General features: G+C 38.4%; 1 protein-coding gene across 4 annotated transcripts in view; it reads left to right on the top strand.

Moving 5' to 3' along the window:
- Window positions 1–10,253, top strand: part of TMEM56 (transmembrane protein 56) — a 63,098-nt gene extending 52,845 nt beyond the window's left edge. For 3 of the 4 annotated variants that reach the window (XM_019531063.1, XM_019531064.1, XM_019531062.1), the window contains 2 exons: window positions 2,425–2,498; window positions 5,590–10,082. In XM_019531063.1, coding sequence (XP_019386608.1) covers window positions 2,425–2,498; window positions 5,590–5,905 — 390 coding nt within the window. In that variant the 3' untranslated portion in view covers window positions 5,906–10,082. Of the gene's footprint in view, window positions 1–2,424; window positions 2,499–5,589 lie in introns of all 4 variants that reach the window. The other variant, XM_019531065.1, reaches the window with a different exon arrangement.
- Window positions 10,254–20,617: the final 10,364 nt, after the last annotated feature.

Here is a 20,617-nt window from a genome sequence, read left to right as displayed (position 1 = left end):
GCTAAAAGTGTGGCAGGATGTCAGTGAGAATGTAAATACATTTCTAATAAAATGGTCTAATAAAACATATCGCATCTACTCAAAGAATCTTGCTTGCCAATGTCCTTAGACCAACATGGCTACAACCAAAAACCGTGGTATCCTTGGACTTAACAACAAATTGCCAAGGATATTGAATTTACCGTAGGTGCTTGTCTTGAACAGGAAAGCAGAATTATGGTCATGAAGGAGAAGTCCAGAATGATAGATGCATTGTACTTATCAACATATACCATCAGACTAATCTGCCAGCTCTTCCTTGTAACTATTTGGGCTGACTGTAGAGAAATAAAAGCCCACTTTTGGTGTTTAAAACACAAATGATGCTTTATGAGCAAAATGTATATATCTAAACATGGTTTAGATTTAATCCTTTCTTCTGGCTCAGAGGAGATGGAGTGTACTCAGAGGATAAATACAGAGGTGTAACAGGGCAGTTGCTGTCTCTGGTGGCCTGTTTAGCGTGATAGCAACTATTTTTAACCCCTTTCTTTAGCTCCCCATGCATACACTCCTTTTCCTTCTCTTCCCATTTAGCATGATAGCAGCTATTTTTAACCCCCACCCCCCACACACACTCTTTTCCTTCTCTCCCCAAAGGCAGCATCTGGGAGTACTTTCCTGGTGGCCTCTCCCCCAGTTACACTATTGGGTAAATCACTTTTTTTTCTACTTGTAGGATAAGAGATTTAGCGTTACTACCATGGAAAAGAGACTGGATTAAAAAACCCCCCAAAAACATGAAATTCCAAATCTTCTGCTGTTTTTTTTTTTCTTTTTCTTTGTAATGACAACAAAACCAGTCCTGGGTTTAGGTGTGAGTAGTAAGATCTCTAGCAATCAACTAGATATAGGTTTAAGAAAAGTTGTTATCCCTGCATCCAGGATCTGATTTTTGTCTTCAGATATAACTCTCAGTGGAAATTATACCTATTTATCTTAGTTCAGAATTTGGCCCTTTACACTAGTACTGTAAAAGTGATGTTGTAGCCATAATGGTGCAGAAAATATGTAAGAGGGAAGTATTTCTTAGGGTGATGTCTTCTGGAAGAACTGTGTAGTTGGGATGAGACCTGATGACGAATGTCTTGCATTCAAAAGCTTATCTAACTTCATCCCAACTATGTATTTCATCCCATAAAAGATATCACCCTAAAAAATCCTTGCCTCTCCCCCTTAAACTGTAAGATATTGATGAAGAGCAACAGTTCTTCTCATTTGCACAGTTCTGAACATGAAAATGGAATGGTATGTATAGCAGTACAGTGATCAACATTAAAATGTGAATTCTTGCCAGAAATTATTCCCTATTTTCAGGTCTGGGAGCGGGTTTGGGGGTAGTGGCACTTACTGCAGTATGGCAATTGTTGGTGAATAGTGTCATTTTAATGACTCCCTCTCATTTGCTTTTATTCATGCCCATAAACTGCTTCTCTCTCAGATATTTTAATCCATGCTCTTAGTAGCATAAGGCAGTGCCAAAAACTAACAAACCAAAAACAGATAATATATATCCTTACCTCTTCTCTATGGAGATTATAGAAAGAATGAATGTAGGATGATCAGAAGTGGAACTTTTATTCAAATAGGAGGCCTCAGTTCCAAGCTATTTTGAGTATTTGGGCACTTAACTGGGCACTCTTTTAATTGTGCCTCTGTGCCACTCTGCCATCTGGAGATCGTTAGAGATTGGCAGAAATTTGGCTCCATACTTTTTTCTTCAGCTGATAACATATGCTGGGGCTGTGGCAGGATTACTGTAGGGTTTTCATAGTCTGTTGTATGCAGCACAGACATTTTCTGCACTAAGGAATCCCAGCTAGTTTCTCAGGTTAGCTTTTCAGCTGCTTTGTAGTGATGGATGAGGACCAAGTAGTTGGTCCCCAATCTTTATTTTAAAAAGTAAAATGCCTAAATGAGTACAGTTTTCCTGTGAGTTTATTGTGATTCTGCTAAGTTTACTTAAAACACGAAAAATACAAAATGTCTTTACTCATCGTAGGTTTTGTCCTGTAAAAAACAAACCTGTTCTAATTCATAATTTAACCACCATTTTTGCTTGGCAAAATAATCCTTTATTAGCCAGCTTCTTATTAGCTCTGTTTAGTGTTTAATAGTGATAAGAAATATCTGTGTACTTATCCAAAGTTATAGCTCTTTAAAGTTATTGCTACAAACATGGAAGGATAAATGCTTTCAATTTTAATAAAAGGCCCAATATTGTGTGAAGGGGCATTGAGATTTGATGCACACATGCAATTATGATAAAATGCTTGAGATGCTATAAACTTGGCATTTAAGAAACTTTAAAAGTAGAGATGATCAATACATTTATGATGTAAGGTTTACAGTCCTTTTTTCTGTAACATTTGCCTTTCTATTTAGGGTGAAGGATTATTGGCTTATTTTGGTAATTTCCGTCTGCTTGCAGAGTTCTCTACTCCTTTTGTGAATCAACGGTAGGTGGATGTTAATGACTTTTTTTTTTAACCCACATATTGAAATATTTTTTAGATAGATGGGTAATTACAGTCAGTTTCTATGATAGATATTTAATTAATCTGTAGTCAGTCTTTGGCATAGCCAGATTTAGGAACTGGAACAGTATACTCATTATAGTAACTTGAGCTACTATCCACACAAAAAATGTTCCAGTATATTCCCTAGGAAGTCCTTCTTGTAAACGGCATTTTGCACACAATGAAAATTTGGCATAAAACTATGGAATGAAAGGTTATACATTCGTGTCTTATTACTAGATGGATAAAAATATGGTATGAAATTATTATGCAATACAAGTTTTTATTTCCAGTATGGGTTTTTGAAGCATTATCGTAAACCCAAAAATAGAGACCAGGTGGCATTGCCATCAGGTTCCCAGGATGGAATTACATTGCCTTAGATTACTTGAGGTTTATATTTTATATTACTGTATGCTTGCATATCTTTAAAAGTTTTACAAATCTAAACATTTGCATTTATGGCTCCATTGATCCTTGTTGTGAAAGGACACCCTAGTTATGTAGCTTTGTTTCTTTCCTTCCTGTTCTTCCTATCAAAGCAGTTGTGGATGCTGCAAGAAGTATTTTAAAAGAAATAAAAAAAGTTAATTCAAATGTGCAAATGAAAACGGAGTGTACAAAATTGGAAGCACCTTTAAATAAATAAAGCTAAAAAAACAGGCTATATAACAACGTCTATAGTATAGCCGTATTTCCTTTTAAGAACATCTGCAAATAATTGGAACCATTTTTGTTAAATACTGCAAAAAGAATTCTCTGTACTGTGCCTTTAAGAACTATATGGGGTTCCCCTCTCTAAGCTGTATATTCATTTCTCTGACTATATTATTTCATCACTGTATAGACACTAGCAACCACCTATAATGGTAAAATGAAATTTTATTTTTGTTTCTTTTAATTTCAGTGCTAACTCTGGTCTTTCGCTAACTAATCCAGACCTTTCTTTCTTTTACTTTTTTGGCCCTTGTTGATACAGCAGTTCTGACATTGCTTGCTGCACCAGCCTCATGTATACAGCTCTGATACAGCTGTATGCAACAGCTCATTGTGTTTATTGTTTACATTCAAGCTGTTTATTGCAGATGACCAATACAAAGGTTGAATGTCTTTGGCGGTAACGTGAAGAGCCATACCAAGGGATGGGGGAAAGGAAGACTGCACTGGGGAGAAGAGAGTGCATTGGATGTTGTGGGTGGGAGAGGGATGCAGCTTGATTTGAAGACCATACTCTCTCTGGATAGCTTTCAGGTGCAGTGATGATGATCATTGCTGCCTTTATATTTTTTGTTAACTGTTACTGGATGCTCTGGAAAGGAGGAAGGTGCAGTGGGCTGCATAGTGTCTCTCCCTTCTCTAAGAAGGGGCTGTATCAGGATCCATCTCAAACTGATGTTTGGCAAGTCTAGCTTTTAAGTTAGGGAAGAGGGTTGGAGTGATTAAAGAATCATACAAGCTTAATTTTTTTCCAGAAGCTGTCTGGTGAAGATTTCTGCCCAAATCTATGTCCCTTCTGTATTGAGAAACCCAAAGGACAAATAATATAATTTTGCTCTTAGTTGTTTTAATGCAATATGAACTGCACTGACACTGTTTGCATTATACACTTCTCATAGATGAGTCTCCAGGGTAGCTATCAGCCCAGCATTCTCCATGAGCATTAAAATCACATTTAACAAACTTATAAAGGATTTGTACATTGTTGCAAGATCTACATAGATTTTTCTTTACTAAATAATTTCCTTTATAATTTTTTTCTGCACTTCTTTGGGGTATTGATTTGAGTTTGTCCATGTACCAGGCAAATACACTTTTTTCCTAGGTTAGTATAATTTATGTAGTCGTCTACAGCTGGTGATAGGTGAAATGCAAATAGTCTAATTTTCTTTTGTTGTTGTTCAGTGGGTACATGGACTATTACCCCTTTTCCCAGTTATTATTTTATTAGCCTTTATAAGGCTAATGCATAAAACTAGTGCAGCGTATGAATAATCATTACAGATGCACAGTAAGTATAATCAGGTATTTATGGGCATCAAGATAAAGCCAAATAAAATCCAGAGCATCTCTCAATATGACAACAACTCTCAGTAGTAAATTTACAACAGATGTTGACACTTGATTGTACAGTATCAGTTTTAATAATTATTATATCTGCTGCTTCATGACAAGTAGTTCTAGTTGATTCCCCTCCCCCCCCATGCACAATTAATGTGTTTTCTTTATTTCTATCCTCTGTTTCTTTCCTTAACCTTCCACAGCTACACATGCCCTGCATGGTGGGATTTTACTGTAAGTTTTAGTGAGAAGGAAAGAAAAGATCTTAAAACAATGCCAATTACTACTTTATGAACTGAATTTACAGGTTCCCTGTGCCAGATAATTGTTTTTCAGGGCATGAAGGGAGAGAAAATGTATTCAAAATTACCTTTTGCATATTTTTTTGCATTCTCAGAGGCCTCTCTAAGCAGCAGTAGATCTTGTAATATCTGCACCTGAGATTTTTGGTTTGGCCCAAACCGAACAATGAGAATCTTACTAGGACAGAAACAAGGCCCCAATCACAAAAATCAAAAGCCACATATAAACATAATTGGAAGGTGTTTTAATCTAAATGTTTTGGTTCAGGATTACTTTTGGAAAAAACTGAGTATTAGTTGCCTATCGGTCAGAAATTAAAATGTTCAGAGAATAGAAGAAAAAAGTTTATTAATTCTAAAGTTAACTTATGAAACAACGTAGGATCTTGCAGACTGAAATGTGCAGCCAGTTATACATTAGTTTGTACTGGTAATTGAAATTTAAGATTTTCTATATGCTGTTCCTTAAGAATATTATACTATAAACCTTTCATGTAAGTACTGTATGTTACACTATGCTTTACACAGAGGCAGTTAGCTGGGGTGAAGAGCTTGCAAACTAAGCCAAGAATCAGAGCAGCAATTCAAGAATGGGAGGATGCTCAGGGAGTTAAGGGGAGATTTGGAAAATCTGAACCCTGTTTGGTTTTCTGAATGTTTCTCTCTTGCAGGTGGTTCTTTGAAGTACTGGGATATCCCAAATCTTCAAAAGCCAATATCATCAATGGGGTGCTAATGACCGTTGTGTTCTTTATGGTGCGGATTGCAGTCATCCCTTTCTATTATGGCCGCGTCGTTTCTGCATTTGGAACAGAGGCTTTCCAGAGACTGGGTCTTGCAGCCCAGAGTGCCTGGATTATCTCTAGTGTTGTCTTGGATGTTATGAACTTGATGTGGATGTTCAAAATTACAAAGGGATGCTACAAAGTTATTTGTCTCATTGGACAAGAAGAAGCCAAAACTCGTAAAAATGGAAAATCTGAGTAAAAATGCTATATGAAAAACTAAACTCTCTCTCTTTCCCCCCCCCTCAAAAAAAAAAAAAGAAAAGAAAATTGAGTTACTTAATAAAATTTACATTTTTGCCATAAAATGCTCCTTTGAGAAAACAAGGTCTTGCCTCTCTACTGATTAAAAACTTTCCCCCCGCTACACTGCCTGCATACCTAGAGCCATTTCTTTTAGGATAGTCTCATGAAACGGGGAAACAATGACAGAGGCATGATAAACGCTGAACAGACAACTGAACTGAAAAAGGAATAGGCCAACTGGTGCTGGGTTTCTCTACCAGTATGTATGTTCCTAAATTTTCACTCAGGTTTCTCAGAGAAATGCATTTTTAAAGCCTGTAAACATCAGGATCCCTGTTTCTCTCTTTTTAAAGTTCTTTTGATGTAGTGCAAGTCTCTTGGCATGTTCTTATGCTTTCTTTTTTTAATATTTGATGTTAACAATCAAGACTTGATCCTTCACAACTTTTTAATTTTTTTTCAAGAAAAGCTACAAGTTTAGCTTTGATTATTTGAAATCTTTTACTGCTTTTCTGCTGCCTTATATGCATGAACACAATCTTTTGGGGGATTTATGAAACAGTTTTACATGTATACTTATATAATACAGTGTTTGGGGTATCTTAAAAACCTGTTAGAATATACTGATATTGAGGAATGACTTTTGCTGTGTTTTATGTACATCCAGGAGTATTTATTGCTGTTAAATCTGATCAAAACTCTTTCATAGGTTAACAAGGTAAACAGTATATAGAAACAAAGTAATTCTTACTGCAGTGCTCTCTCCAGGTGAAGGCTGCTACTACTTTTTATGAGAGACATTTCAGTGCTGCTTCTGGATCATTTGGGTGTAAACAGTTGAATTGTAAAGAGATTTATGTTTTTGTATAAGTGGCTGTGTGATTCATAGCAAGCCCCATTTTTTTTTTTGTTTTTTATCAGAGCAACCCCCCGTTTATACTGAAACTGAAGTTTTATCAGTTTTATTTTTCCTTGTTATTCAGACAACTGGAAATGTGAGGTGTTGACCAAAGAAAACCCTTCTTCGGATTAACAAGGCTTTTATCACTTTATCCAAACAAAAATTTTTCCTCTGTTCCTTTCCAAACTGTTAAACAAATCTGTAGATTGGCAATTTATATTCCGGGGGGGGGAGGAGTTTCTGTTTTTAGAGCCACATAATTGTCTACAGATATTCTGTGTTCTCTTTGAGCACAACACGTCGAGTGATGTCACTAGGAGAAATCTTAGCATGTAGGAAGAACAGAGTATCAAAGACATGCTAGTTTGAAAGAATGGTATATTTTCCTCTATACTGTTGTTGTGGAATTATGCATGTCTATGTATGTGTGTGTGGTTTGGTTTTATTTTTCTTATTTAAACTAGATCTTCTCTTGGACTAATTTTTTTCCTTTTTGATTTGTCATCGCTTGCTATTTGTGATGCTGTTTGCTCATATGTCATGTTAAACGTGTGTTTTCAGTTTTATACATCTCTCTACCGTTGTTGTAAACTACTTTAAAAAAAAAAAAAGTTGATAAAATCCTTGCCCTGTTAGGATATGGATTTTTTCCTTCCATCTTCTTTAACAGAATCTTACAAAACAAACTCTCATTTTTCAGAGGCAGATACAAATATATGCCTGTAATGTAATGTTAGCATGAAGGGGAAAGCTTTTTAAAACAGAAGGGAGCCGGGGGGGGTGGGGAACCCTTTCCAAGGAGCAGCTGTTACTTACGACAAACAAGTCTCCGCCAGTCCTCAGGAAGATGCTGCAGACTGTGTTTCACTGCAGTGCAGCCAGGGAAGTTCAGTTCTTGGCCTCAGTTCTTTATGGTTTGTGTGTTTTTTAATTTGATTCTCGTTGCTACAGATGTAGTTCAATTATTTAATTCAGTCACTTTCTTTCAAAAGTAGGGAAATAGAGCTAATAATTCAGTTCTTCACGTGTACTTAACAGCCCCATCACTTTTGAGTAGTTCAGTCATAGAAAGCATAGTAGCTTTTTGTTTAGCTGTCACTTTTGAATTGGCAGAGTGCCTTGCCTTGGGTACAAATACATTCATATTCTCAGTATGCTGATTTCTGTGGCTTGTTTTGTTAAGACAAAAAAACACCCTTTTTGTTAACTTTTAGGTTCTGGTAAAGTTGTAATTTAAACCCAGCCTGGACAAAATACAGTATGCACACAGAGGCAAGTCTGTTGTATCTTCTTGTTCTGATTCAGTAACTCATTTGGTGCATTTTGTAGTGACTTGGTTTTCTCTAAGCAATTTCAAATGAAGTGATTTTAAGTTGGGGGTTGTTTTGGTTTTTTTGGTTTGTATTTTTTTTTAAAGGAAAAACAGAGCTAAGCATTGTGCTTTTTAGATGCTAAATGTGGCAGAATGAAAAATTTTTTGATACAGGAAACTTATTTTACAGCAAAAAGTTGTCTTTATATGATAATTCATGTAAACTGTGTTGGAAATCTATCCAGCTTAAGCATTAATCTTTTAATGGCATTTGAATTCCACTGAATTGTTTAAATTCATTGGTTTTAGTGGAGAGCCATAAACCTTAAAATGGTCTAGTCCCATCTTTGCCATTTCAAATCTTGGAGTGATTTTAAAAAAAAAAAGTCATGTCACAAATTGGACAATGAACTAGAAAATCTGTTTGGAGCAGAAATCCTGCATTGGAAGCGGCTGAGCTAGATATTCCATCTTTTAACTAATTTGAGTAAGTGGAATTGCTATAGGAAAAAAAGAGTAAATATATCTAATCATATGTGGTATGTCAGCCCGTTTTGAAATAGGTTTTATTTAAATTTTTATAATTAAACATATTACCTGGTTATAACTCTCACTTAATTTAATGCAGCTTCCATGTGTGAGAAATACCGTTTTAAAATGATCATTAACACAATTGCATTGGCACAAGACTAACATGCAGACAACAGTTTTATGGACAGAATATACATGCCCTAAATTCTGGGGCTTTTACGTATGCTGCTGATTTAAGATGCAGCAAATCAAGTAATACAGGTACTAGTTCCTGTTTGTTTTTCAGCTACATTCAGATGCTGCAGTTGCATTAGTCTAAACACTGGATAATTTGCCTCATTTATTAGGGGCTTTTTTCTGCTTTCAGAGTTTGATTACAAGCATCTGCCTTACAAAGGTTAGGTTAACGTCGAGTGAGTGGGTGTATTTATGTATGTATCAGTTTTGCAAAACTCTTCTGGTCCTGCATGAATAGTGTGGTTTTAGGATTGTGGTAGTTGTGTGTGAAGTTCCCCTTTTTGGGAAGGGATACAAGGGGAAGGAAGGATTGTAGATTATAAATATCTGGAAATTTATATCTTTGTTGCTTATTCTTAGTCACCATAATAAAAAGAGATGGGCAAGACCTTGTGTATTGAGATGGCAGTTCTGGAGGATGTGTACTTTTTGTGTACAGGGAGTTGTTTATAGCTAGACACTTGCCTTTAGAGTTTGTCACTCTGGAAAGCTAAAATGCATTTGGTGGTTCCCTACTGAGTTATCAGAGCTGAGATGAATTGCAAGAGGCTGTCCAAATAACTATCCCTGCAAGGCAAAACTCATTTTTTTCCTCCTCCTAGTTTAGTGTCCAAGCTCTGCCGGCTGTCATGTCTAGAGAAGGTGGTAGGGCTCTTGATTACCTCTTCATTAAATACTCTGCACAATGCTGTAGAAGTCTACCCTTGCCCTAAAGAATCTTGCATACACACACTCGCATAGTCAGTAAGTCTTAATATGGAAATCTTAAGTATTGTATCTTTTTGCTCTCTACAACTTACCTTTTTATTTTCTAGCATTTCTTACTCTCTTTTAGAAAATTCAGATTGGACTGGGTTATTGATAGTCATCTTGTGGAGGATCACTGTCTAGATAGGAATTATTTTATATTATTTTATTTTGGAACTTCCATGTTTAATTATCAAACTGTCATGTGTGTGGCAAAACCTTGCCATAGTACCTAGTATCTTTAGTCCTCAACAGTTATACCTTCATCCATGTCCTCATCAAATTAGAGTTCACCATCATTTGTGATCCGTGTTTTATGTATCTTGTTTTCCTTTCTCATTTCTTTCCGCAAGTAGTGTGTAATACAGATATGACATTCGTTGTGAAGGAGATAATGCTGAAGGATGTTGGTATATAAGTTCTCTTGTCCTGGCATATTGTTTCCTAACTTTTGATCTTTTGAATGGAGCGTAATTTTCAAAATAATTGAATGGATGATGATACATAATTTTTTACTATTGCATCCTACTCATGTGCAATACAGAAAGAGAATATGCATTAAATTTTTTATTTGCCTGATGCGAGTTATAATTAATTTTAGCAGAGTTTTGAGACTTGTATTGGAGAGCTTTGTAATAAACATTTGTATCCTAAGTGGTAAGAATTCCATAATTCTGTGTTTCTGGCATTCTAAATCTACTGAATATTTTCAAACTTGTCCAAATATGAAGGAGTTCAATAAGCATTCAGCCTAGCTACTATAAATTTACCTTCTCTTGGTGCTGAAAAATATCCCATCGGCAGGGAGATGTGACAAGATGAACTTTTGTTCTTAATCTCCAAACTTTAGGATAGATTTTTTTTTTTTTTTTTGTTAATGCGAGTAAAGAATTGCTCCAGATTTATAACAAGTGTTTTAAATAAAGTTATTCTGAACTTATTTTAAGAATGGGAAGCAGCTTAGTAGTATTACAGTTTGTGTTGTCAGCAAAATGGGGAAAAAAATTCCCGTTTCAATGTGTTAACCATCTTTTTCATTCTATGCTATATGAGTTCTTGATTATTGACCAACTTGTAAAGGGGACTTTTGTCATCACTTCTAATCAGTATCTGTCTTGTCAATAAAAAGACACTAACAAAGAAATTTACAAATGTTACTTCAGCTACTACATTTTTCCTAAAAAGAAAGGGGCACTTTAAAATGACTCCAAGTATGGGCATGCCGCAGTGTCCACCACTGAGAAACATGACAGAAATGACAAACTCTTTTGATAGAGAATTAGCAAGTGGTCTGAACTTTTTGACACGTGAAAAAGAATAAGTGAAGGCCTGAAAAAGAGCACTTGTGGACCTTTATTAAATAAATGAATAAAAGCATACTTTAAAGCCTCAACAGCTGGTGACAAACGCTTCCCTGAAATAGCATTCCTGAGACATTCTAATATGGTCTCCTTGTATCAGATAACTGACAACTGAAGATGGGACATGTCACCTGAGATCCTGAAGCCAGAAACATAAAAATAGTAGTTCTATACTCATGGACTTTGGCATTAACTAATCATGGGAAAACCACTGCCTGCTACAGAAGTGGAGGCTCCGATTTGCCAATATCTACTTGGCTTCTTCTCTGGAACAGAAGACTTCTATTAATATGTTGCCTATTAATATGTTGTTGAGAGTTCAGTGGTTTAGAACCATATTGTACCTTCATCCAGTAACACCTCTGTATGACGGAACGCCAGCACCCAGATCGTCAGAGGAGTCAGGGTGATTAGTTTTATTTTAATAGTAGCAAATGGAAATCTCTGAGCCAACCTGTTACGTTATAGATTTGACCCTAAAATCAGAGGTGTAACAACTATGGTCTGTGCCCTGGGCAGCAATAGCAGCAGGGCCTGGGCTAACTGCAGCAGTTGCCATTCTTGCACTCCAGCCAGTTGGGCTTCCAAGGCTAAATGTTTGCTGTAGTTGTAATACTAAAACCTGAATGAAGAGCACATCATTGGTCTGAGAAGCTGAAGGTAGCTATGAAGGAGTAACTTTAAAATATGTTTCTTATCTTGTTAGATTGTTCTTAGGTCACTTTTTCATGGTGCGATGCTCCACATCAAGAAGTATGTACCATGTTAAATGTCGAATTCTGTATGTTCAGTACTTCTTTTCACAGTCTGAACTATTTGATAATTCAGTATACTACTTTTACAGGCCAGTAAGTAAAATCTAAAACACAGAAGTAAACAAAACACTGTATGTAATATGCTTTTCTCATTTATCTCGTTTGTCAAATAGAGCACTTGTTTTATATAAGCAAACGGAATATTAGATCTCTGGGATTTTGGTCCTGATTGGATCAAGTTGCATGAGGATTATCTTTTTAAAGTTTAAGTTTGGTATTTTATATATTGCAATAGGTATAAAAACAACTTAATCTTGAATAGGGCTTCCCATACTTTTAAATGTAATGCAGATTTTCTTTAAAAAAGCTAACTTTGTTTTCCATTGTAGGCTTGGAATAATGAGCTCATTGCTGAAAAAGGCTAATAATGAGCTTTAGTAGAAATATGCAACTTGCATAAAAATTTTGCACAAAATTTGGTAAAAATACATTTTCCTCCTCTTCCCATGCCCCCACTCACACACCAGACAGTACTTTTTGTATTAGTTTTTTGCTATAACTATATGTAGTTATTGGGTAAAATGTTTCCAATTTAGAGTTCAACTGATTTACAAATTTGGAGGGAAATGAGACCCAGTTTGGACAAGTGCAGCGGAGTCAATAATATTAAGTCTTGCATAGTCCTCTGCCTAAACATGCAATTAGTAAATGCAGTGTGAAATGCCATACACACAGACTAAAGATAAAAGCTGTGAAATTTGAGGCAGTCAGTGCTACTGGATCATGACAGTCTTGTTTACGGTAAAATCAACCCTACAGCAATATCTAATAATACTGGGATCACATTGTTGAATACAAACTGAAATGGGTTCTGATTGTAATGGCAACCACTGTCACTGCTGAGATTCTTACAAAGGCAATGGTAATTTCTGTGAATTTGTTATTAAGGTAATAAAGTTTAGTAAGATGAATAATTCAAAATTGTGGGCTTTCATTAAGGTTTTGCTTGTAGAAAAAAATATTTAAAAATCTGTTTGCATCCACTGCTGTTTCTTTATTATAATCTAACAGCCTAGCAATTTTATAAAAAGTTCATGCAGGATGGTTTTAGTTAAGGTATATGCAATAATGTCAATAAGCAATAAATTGCATGCTATACACAAGGTATTGGTCTTGATCCTTCATAATAAAGGAAGAGAATGCAGTTTTACCTTGTAGAATTTTTTTCTAAAATAATAATGTGATGGAGTGTGGGGGTTTTCTGGGGCAGCAGGTATTTTGTTTTTTAAAGAAGAGAGCAAAGGAGAGAAACCTTTATGCTCTATTCAGAAAGGTGTACCTTACACCATTACTAGAAATTGCATGTTAGATCTTATTAATTGTATGTTATGGAAACATGCAGCAAAAGCTTTTTGCTTTACTGGTTGTTTTTTAATTTACAAAAGTATGTAGGATACAACTGAGGCTAATTTAAAAATCTTTATTTCCTTACTGTGAACAATTGCAATTATATTAGAAAGGATAACTATATTGTAGATATAATACCACTATTATATGTGGTTGCATGCATAATTCTGGTGGTGCTCAGGATGATGATTGTCCACACAAAAAATGTTATGATAACAGATAATGACAGTGGGTAGAGGCTGAATCACTAGATGAGTAATTTCTTTAGAAAGTAACATGTACTGTAACTATAAATCCCATGTAAATCTGAATTAACTGGATTGTAGTTGGGTGACTGCTGCCTTTTTTCCTTCCCAGCAATTATTACCCTACTATAACATCATACACCTAATTGAGATCTGTTCTTCTTTTGAGACCATCAGACTTGCCAGACATCTCACTTTTGTTTCTGTGCTGCCTTCAGGCCTCAGCTTAAAAGTGACCATTATCTTGCTTCTTCCTACTTGTACCTTTTTAGCCCCACTACTTTACCCAAGTCTACACTGAGTCCAGCTCTGGTAACTATTTTTTTTTCTTCCTTTTTTTGCATAAGTGAACTGGCAGCATGCAAGTCGCATGAACAGGGCTTCCAAACAGTGTCCAGGAATGGAGGGTGCAGACAAAAGTGTAGCTTCCTACTGTAACTTATGGCACTTTGCAGGAAACCCTGTGAGTTACAGCTGTCCCCAGGACCCAACAGTTGTTTGCTGTTGGGGCCTGAGGATTGTGAGAGAAGCTGCAGTTTAGAATGGCGTTGTCTCTAGCTGATCTTCCCTAGCAGTGCCCCTCCACACTCCCAGCTCCAGTGCAGTTTTTAGAATGGGGGAATGGGGGGACTCTGCTCCAATCCACCCCCACCACACCACACACACCTTTCAGTGCTGGCTGGGCAACTCATAGAATGAGCTCCCTCTACTCCCTTATTTCAAAAAGAATATGGGGAACAGCTTGGCTGCATCAGCTAAGCCCTGCGCCTGGCCTTGCTGACAGACATTAATGAAGGTGCTGTGCTTTGGAGCGCCTTCATTTGAACCGCCATATAATAAGACTTCAGATTGTTGTGCAACTGGGCATTTTTTGAAGTGCTTTGCAGCTGTGCACTTCTGTCAGTGCATGGCTATAGAGTACGCAACAAACTGTCACCATCTGTCAGCGCCTGGAGAGAGCTCATCAGGGGAGTAATGGAAGTTCAAAGTAAATATAGCACATAAGCTGAGAGAGAACAGGAAGAGAGTTGAGGAGATAAAGCCATCTTTTATATAGGTAGTCCTTTTTTTTTTTTTTTAATGCACCTCTTTACTGTTTAAAAGCACTTGGAAAGGGAGTTAGTTACACAGTCATAAATTGGTCATTGATGAGACTTTGCCCCCCTCCCGCCCTGGGATCAAATTGAAGTACAGGAATGTGGCATCTAGTAGGATGCCATATAATTGATCAGTTACAAGCCTAGTACTACTGTAACCCCAGCAGCACAACTGCTTGTCTGGCTTGCAGAGTTCCAGAATTGTTAATGCCTTGAAAAGTTAAAGTAAAAAGTAACTGTATCCTTCATGCTGCTGGAAACTGATGCCTCCTCATTTAATTACACCTCAGAAACTGCATTACTATACATAGTGCTGTTGCTTTTTCCATGTTGTTTTACTATCATGGTTACCAGTGTCTGTTAATTGAGAAATAATTGTTGCCCCTCTTAAATAGCAACTACTAAACGTATTTGAAATTTGCTGTTCACCATGTTCATCTGAGATTCCACATGTGGATTTCTCTTAGTGACACTTCAATGTTTGTACCACCAGTGGCAATTTAGGTTTAACTGCAGTAAAAAGTCTAGTACTGTATGTTATACTGGATTGTACAGACTCATTGTGCCTCCAATACATAAATATTATTCCATATGTACAAGCCCTAGCAGAAATATGTATATAGACACTGTTTTCATAGATTCATAGAAGTAGGGTCAGAAGGGACCTTTATAGATCATCAGGTCCGACCCCCTGCCCTGGGAGGAGAGAGAAATCGGGCTCAAATGTTAAAGCTAGTGACTCTGAAGAGTAACGCAGATGCAAGTGTAAGGATTCTGTTACTGCAGGCAAACTGGCAACTAAGAAAAAACGAACATTGAGTGATTGAGGTACATCTTTTTGGGTCTTGTTCAAAGCACTTTGTAGCCAGTGGAAGTCTTTCCATTGAACTCCATAGACCATGGATCACCCTCTTGTCTGGATTGCTTTTGTCATAATTAGACAAACAGGTGGGAGTGCTGGAGCATATACAAACCAAATACTGTATATGCCAGTGCTTGCCCTGAAGCGTTTTGGAACTGTGTGCGCATCTCGTTGACATGCCTCTCTAAATTGTGCTTAATATCTGTAACTGATCAAATAATAATGCTGCTTTTCCCAGATAGCGATAAGGCTTTGATCCTGTTTCTGCTGAATTTCTGTAGTAATTTTTCTACTGCCTTCAATGGGAGCAGGATTTGATATACTATGCGCTAAGCTAAAAGCTAGGAGAACTTGTATAAAGGGTTCGTGGCTTGCTCAGGGATCACTAAAGTTGTTTTACTGCATGGTCACTTGACTTGCAAACCCAGGAAGTGTTCTTGTGTTGCTTTTAGTTGTCTTTTATATTATACTGTGATTTGTTACTGGAAGAAAATAAGTGGACTCCAGTGCTTGGAGAGTGTTTCTTCTTGTGTAATGGCTAGGTCTGAACTACACAAAGCTGTAGATGGCATTCCTTTAGGTTCTTTAGGTTTTTGTCACATTAGCTTGGAGAACTACTTCTAAATCATGGCTCTTTCAAAAAATTACTAAGAATTAAGCATACTGAAAAACTATGGTTTGGAAATGTCATTTGAACAAGTACAGTGTTTCCTGCTTTGATGAGCAGGAAGAACTTTCACCATAACTACAGGATAGGTGGCAGCCAGCTGGCTGACACAACATCTGAGTGGGACCTGGGGGGTCACAATCGACCAGAAGATGAATATGAGCCAACAGTGCGATTGAAGTCACCAGCGGGGTGGATGGAACGCTGATGTGCATCAGCCAGACAGGTGCTTCTCTTTCTCTACTCAGTGTTGGTGAGGCTGCAGCTGGAGTACTGTGCCCAGTTTTGGGCACCACACTTCAAGAAGGATGTGGATAAGCTTGAGAGATGCAGAGAAGGGCCACCTGCATAATCAGGGGCCTGGAGGATAGGCCGCACAAGGGGAGACTCCAGGAACTAAGCTTGTTCAGCCCGAGTAAGAGGAGGCTGAGAGGTGACTTGATAGCCACCTACAAGTATGTCAGGGGGAAGCGCCAAGATCTGGGGGAGCAACTCTTCTGGAAGGCACCCACTGGGAGCATGAGAACCAATGGTCGCAAACTACCAGAGGGAAGATTTAGACTGGATATACAGAAGAACTCCATAAGAGTAACTAGAACCTGGAACACACTCCTGGCAGAGGTGGTACGGTTGCCATCTGTGGAGGTGCTCAAGATGAGGCTGGATAAGCACCTAGTTGAGCTAGTTTGAGCTCATTAACCTCCTGCCTATGTCAGGGGACTGGACTTGATGATCTTCCAGGTCCCTTCCAGTCCACCAATTCTATGATTCTAAGCAAGTATAATGGGGGGCTGGGAAGGCATTAACATTAGCACTGCAATGTTTGTCAGACTGAATGGTAGAAAAGAGGCTGGGTTGCATGGGGGCAAAGATCTGATTAACTTCAAGGACAATTTCTTGACATGATAAGCATTGCCAAAATGAAGGAGGAAAACTTCTTAGAACTTTTATATTTGGGACAGGGATGTAAGAAGTGTTTTCCGTCTTGACCTTTCCTGTCATGTTTAGGTGCATTGTTGCTCTTCTCTGTCTTCCAACTTTTATATTTAGTTTTTCAGTTACTCTTCCCATACTTAGTTTTCCACATTTTGTTGAGCTAAAGTAGTCTGCTCTTGGGACAGAATGCAGCAGGGATCTGTAGCAATCCAAGTTGTTCCTGTTTTTTTAGCTTGGTTTTCCCACTGACTGATTGGGTTTTAGTTCCTGATCTAGCAGCTAGAACATCTTTTGGTTTTGTTTGCTCTGTTTTGCTTGCCAACGGGTTGGAATTGGTAAGCCCTTAGAAGGATGGTATTTTGGATTAGATTGTGTTTTATTTGGACTGAGTTTTTGATCTTTCTAGTGCTTTGTGATGGATAATTTTTTTGCTACTTTGGTTGACATTACGAAAAGCCACATGCAAATTAAATATTGATTAGTGAGGAGAAACTGACCAGTTCTGCTGGTGCTGGAGATAGTGGAATTCTGGGCTAAAGTTGGGAGAGGGCCTGTAAGTAACCTGAGCAGTAAGGATAAACTTGCTGTTGTGTGCTTGAGGCAGTGTGGTGTTTAAATTTTTTGGTTAGAAATCTGCTGACAGGGAAGGACAGAGACTCTGTGGGAACACACATCTGCAGTCAAGTAGTTTGAAGATGGGTAGCTTCACCAAAAATGCTGACAAAGCTTAATGCATCAGCCAAGCCAAAGTCATCTCTGAGGTTAAAAAAAAAATGATGTGATTGCTTACTGCTGTTACAGACCAGTATTTGATTTCAGGAAGATAGTCCATCTCTCATAATTTGCTGCAAACTTGCAATTGGAAACTTATCTGTTAACACCTGAATTGATTTACAGTCCATCAAAACCTGGTGTTATGCAATAACTATTACATTTTTAATGGAAAAATTGCACACATGCAGACCTATTTAGGAGATGTGTAAGATTTAAAAAATATGTAAAAGTGTCTATAAGGTTTGAAAGGTACATGATACCATATTCCATCACCTTACTGGATATTTTGTGTTTAAAAAAAAAAAAAAAAAAGAAGCCTGAATCGACAGGGCAATATTAGAAGTTCTAAACTAGAACATAAAGAATGTGCTAAGAGCTTAAGAATACACTAACACCTTTTCTTAAATTTAATGGAAAGTAGAATATCAGGGATTTCATTTAAAAAAGGTGAAGGTAGTACAAGCTTTCTGGTTAAAGGCAGACATTTGGGTCTAATTCATGGCATAGACATAATCACCATGCTGTTTCTATGAAATGGCTATGAGTGTAGTCTTCAATTATGGCAGTATTCTGCCACTTGCGTATCAGAGATGCTCATAATTTTGTAGCAGTCTATAATTTCTTTCACTTGGAGGATTGTAGAGGCAATTTTAAGTCACTTAGGGAGCCATCTTTAGAAATGCATGTAGAAAGCCACATATTTTGCTGACAGATCAATTGATAGGCCTGAAGTTGAGCAACAGTTGGCGTATACCCAAGGGATGGGAAACCTTTCTTTTCCAGTGTAATGCAATTGGAGTTGGAACTAAGAGCACAGAAGAAATAAAAGAAAATGTAAGGTTTGCCAGATTGTTGCAGAACATTTTAAATGAAGTGGCTTGCCTGATCAAAAATATTATGTGGACAAAGTTTAGGCAAGTTCGTCTTGTGGTTAGTGTACACTACACCAGCTGCTATTCTGAGTCTGCTAATTTCGAAAGATTTTTCCCCATCTTACAAAGGACTGAGTTTATTTTCAAAGGCATATTTAAATTTAATTTAATGCTAAAATATTGATGGCAGCTTCAAGCTCTTGTGGATGCCTTGGAGACAGCAGAAGGCTATTTCAGAGGCAACCAGGATGTACACAGGGAATTGCTTATAAGGACTTAAGGCTATGATCAAAATTATTATTTGGGGATTTGTAGAAAGTTAAGCTCAGGTTCTGATGTAGCCTAAGGGAAGAGCATTCCTAAAGAGATCAGAACAGACCAATGTGAGGGCATGCTGTTCTTTAGGATGGACTTGAATATCCTGAATTTGTTTCAAAGCAAGTATCTTTGCTTGCAATGTTGCAAAAACTAAAAGATGCAACACAGGAGTTCAGTAGTAAAGATAGACTAGGTCTTTCTGTCTTAAATACACTTAAGGATGGCAAACTTCTAAAAACTAAACCCATCTGGATCTTTACAGGTAAAGGGGCAGAAAATCATATATGTATGCTCAAAGCTGCTGTTGCAAATGTGGACACGGTATATACCAGGCAAATGTAAAATCCATTCACATGGTGTCTAGTAAGACCAAATGGAGATAACATAGCATCTGATGAAGTAAGCTCTTGCTCCTATAAGGTTATCCAACGTCTCAGTGGCCAGGGGCTGCAGTAGGTGGGAGCACGGCACCCCCAGCTGCACTGCATGCCTGTGACCTACTTTCACTGCATCAAATGCTTATGGGCTTACTGGTGTTGTCCCTCCTCTTCCCCTACTGGTCCCCAACACCACCCACCTTGCCTCACCATCCCAGCCATAGATTTCTTCATTGCACCATCCCACTAAGGCACCTGGTTTGCAGGCTTCCTTGGCACTGCAGGCTGTGCCACAGCATCACCCTGGGATGAGGACAAGCTGGAGGTGGGAACAGCAGCTGGCTTTGTGGGGCAGGGGTTGCAGCTTAACAGTTGTGGGTGGCAGGCTGCCCTTTAGACACTTGAGTTGGTCTGTGAAGGGTATCTCGACCCTGGTTTTTGCCTGATTTAGATGATGAACGTGGTTACCTCTCCCTCTCTGCTCAGAGATAATGTCGGAATGCAGTCTGCCCACTCAAGCTTCTAACAAGTATTGCACGAAGAGGAGATATTTATGTAAAAAATGACAAATAATAAGAAAAAAATGAAAGTGCCTATGCATGTACTAAAGAAATTACATTTGATTTTTTTAGCAGTTGTGTGCACTTGACTGTTTACAGTGCTCTAGTAACCTGGCTATGAATGTAAGCCCCAATCTATAATTGACTATTCAAAGACACTTGGACAGACCCTTCAAAGCAGCTTTTTTGGCCAGCGCCTCCTCCCTCCAATCGTAAAGGAAGAAATTACACCTCTGCCTGCTGGTGGGGAGCGCATCCCTACTTTTAATGCTGGTAGGATTAAAAGGGCTTCTGCCTCCTTGAAGAAATGTGGTTTGTGTCTGGTAAGAGCACAGCCGGGGGCCAGTGCTGGTGCCCAGGCATGATCCGCGCTTGCCTTCTCTTCACGGGGCGCGTGGCCGGGGCTGGCCCTGGAGGGGATGGCAGCTGCACCTTGCCCCGTGACCCGACTCGTTCCTGAGCAAGGGCAGAGTCTGTGAGCCGCGCCGGGCCGCGGAAGCTCTTTCCGGCGGGGCGGGGCTGAGGCTGCCCCCAGCACACAGCCCCCGACAACCCCGGAGGGGCGGAGAAGGGAGACTCCCACGCGAGTGCGCACGCGCCGGAGCAGCCGGCCTTTGGTCGCTGTCCCACACTGCCCCGTGGCCCCACCCATTCCCCAGCTGCGCAGCCGCAGACAGCCGGCAACGAGGTGGGTGCCGTACAGGTCTCG

This window comes from Crocodylus porosus, unplaced genomic scaffold (genome assembly GCF_001723895.1).
Source record: "Crocodylus porosus isolate Cpor-Errol unplaced genomic scaffold, CroPor_comp1, whole genome shotgun sequence".
Taxonomy (NCBI): domain Eukaryota; kingdom Metazoa; phylum Chordata; order Crocodylia; family Crocodylidae; genus Crocodylus; species Crocodylus porosus.
The sequence above is the reverse complement of the archived record's forward strand: the minus strand, read 5'-3'. Positions and strand labels throughout refer to the sequence as shown.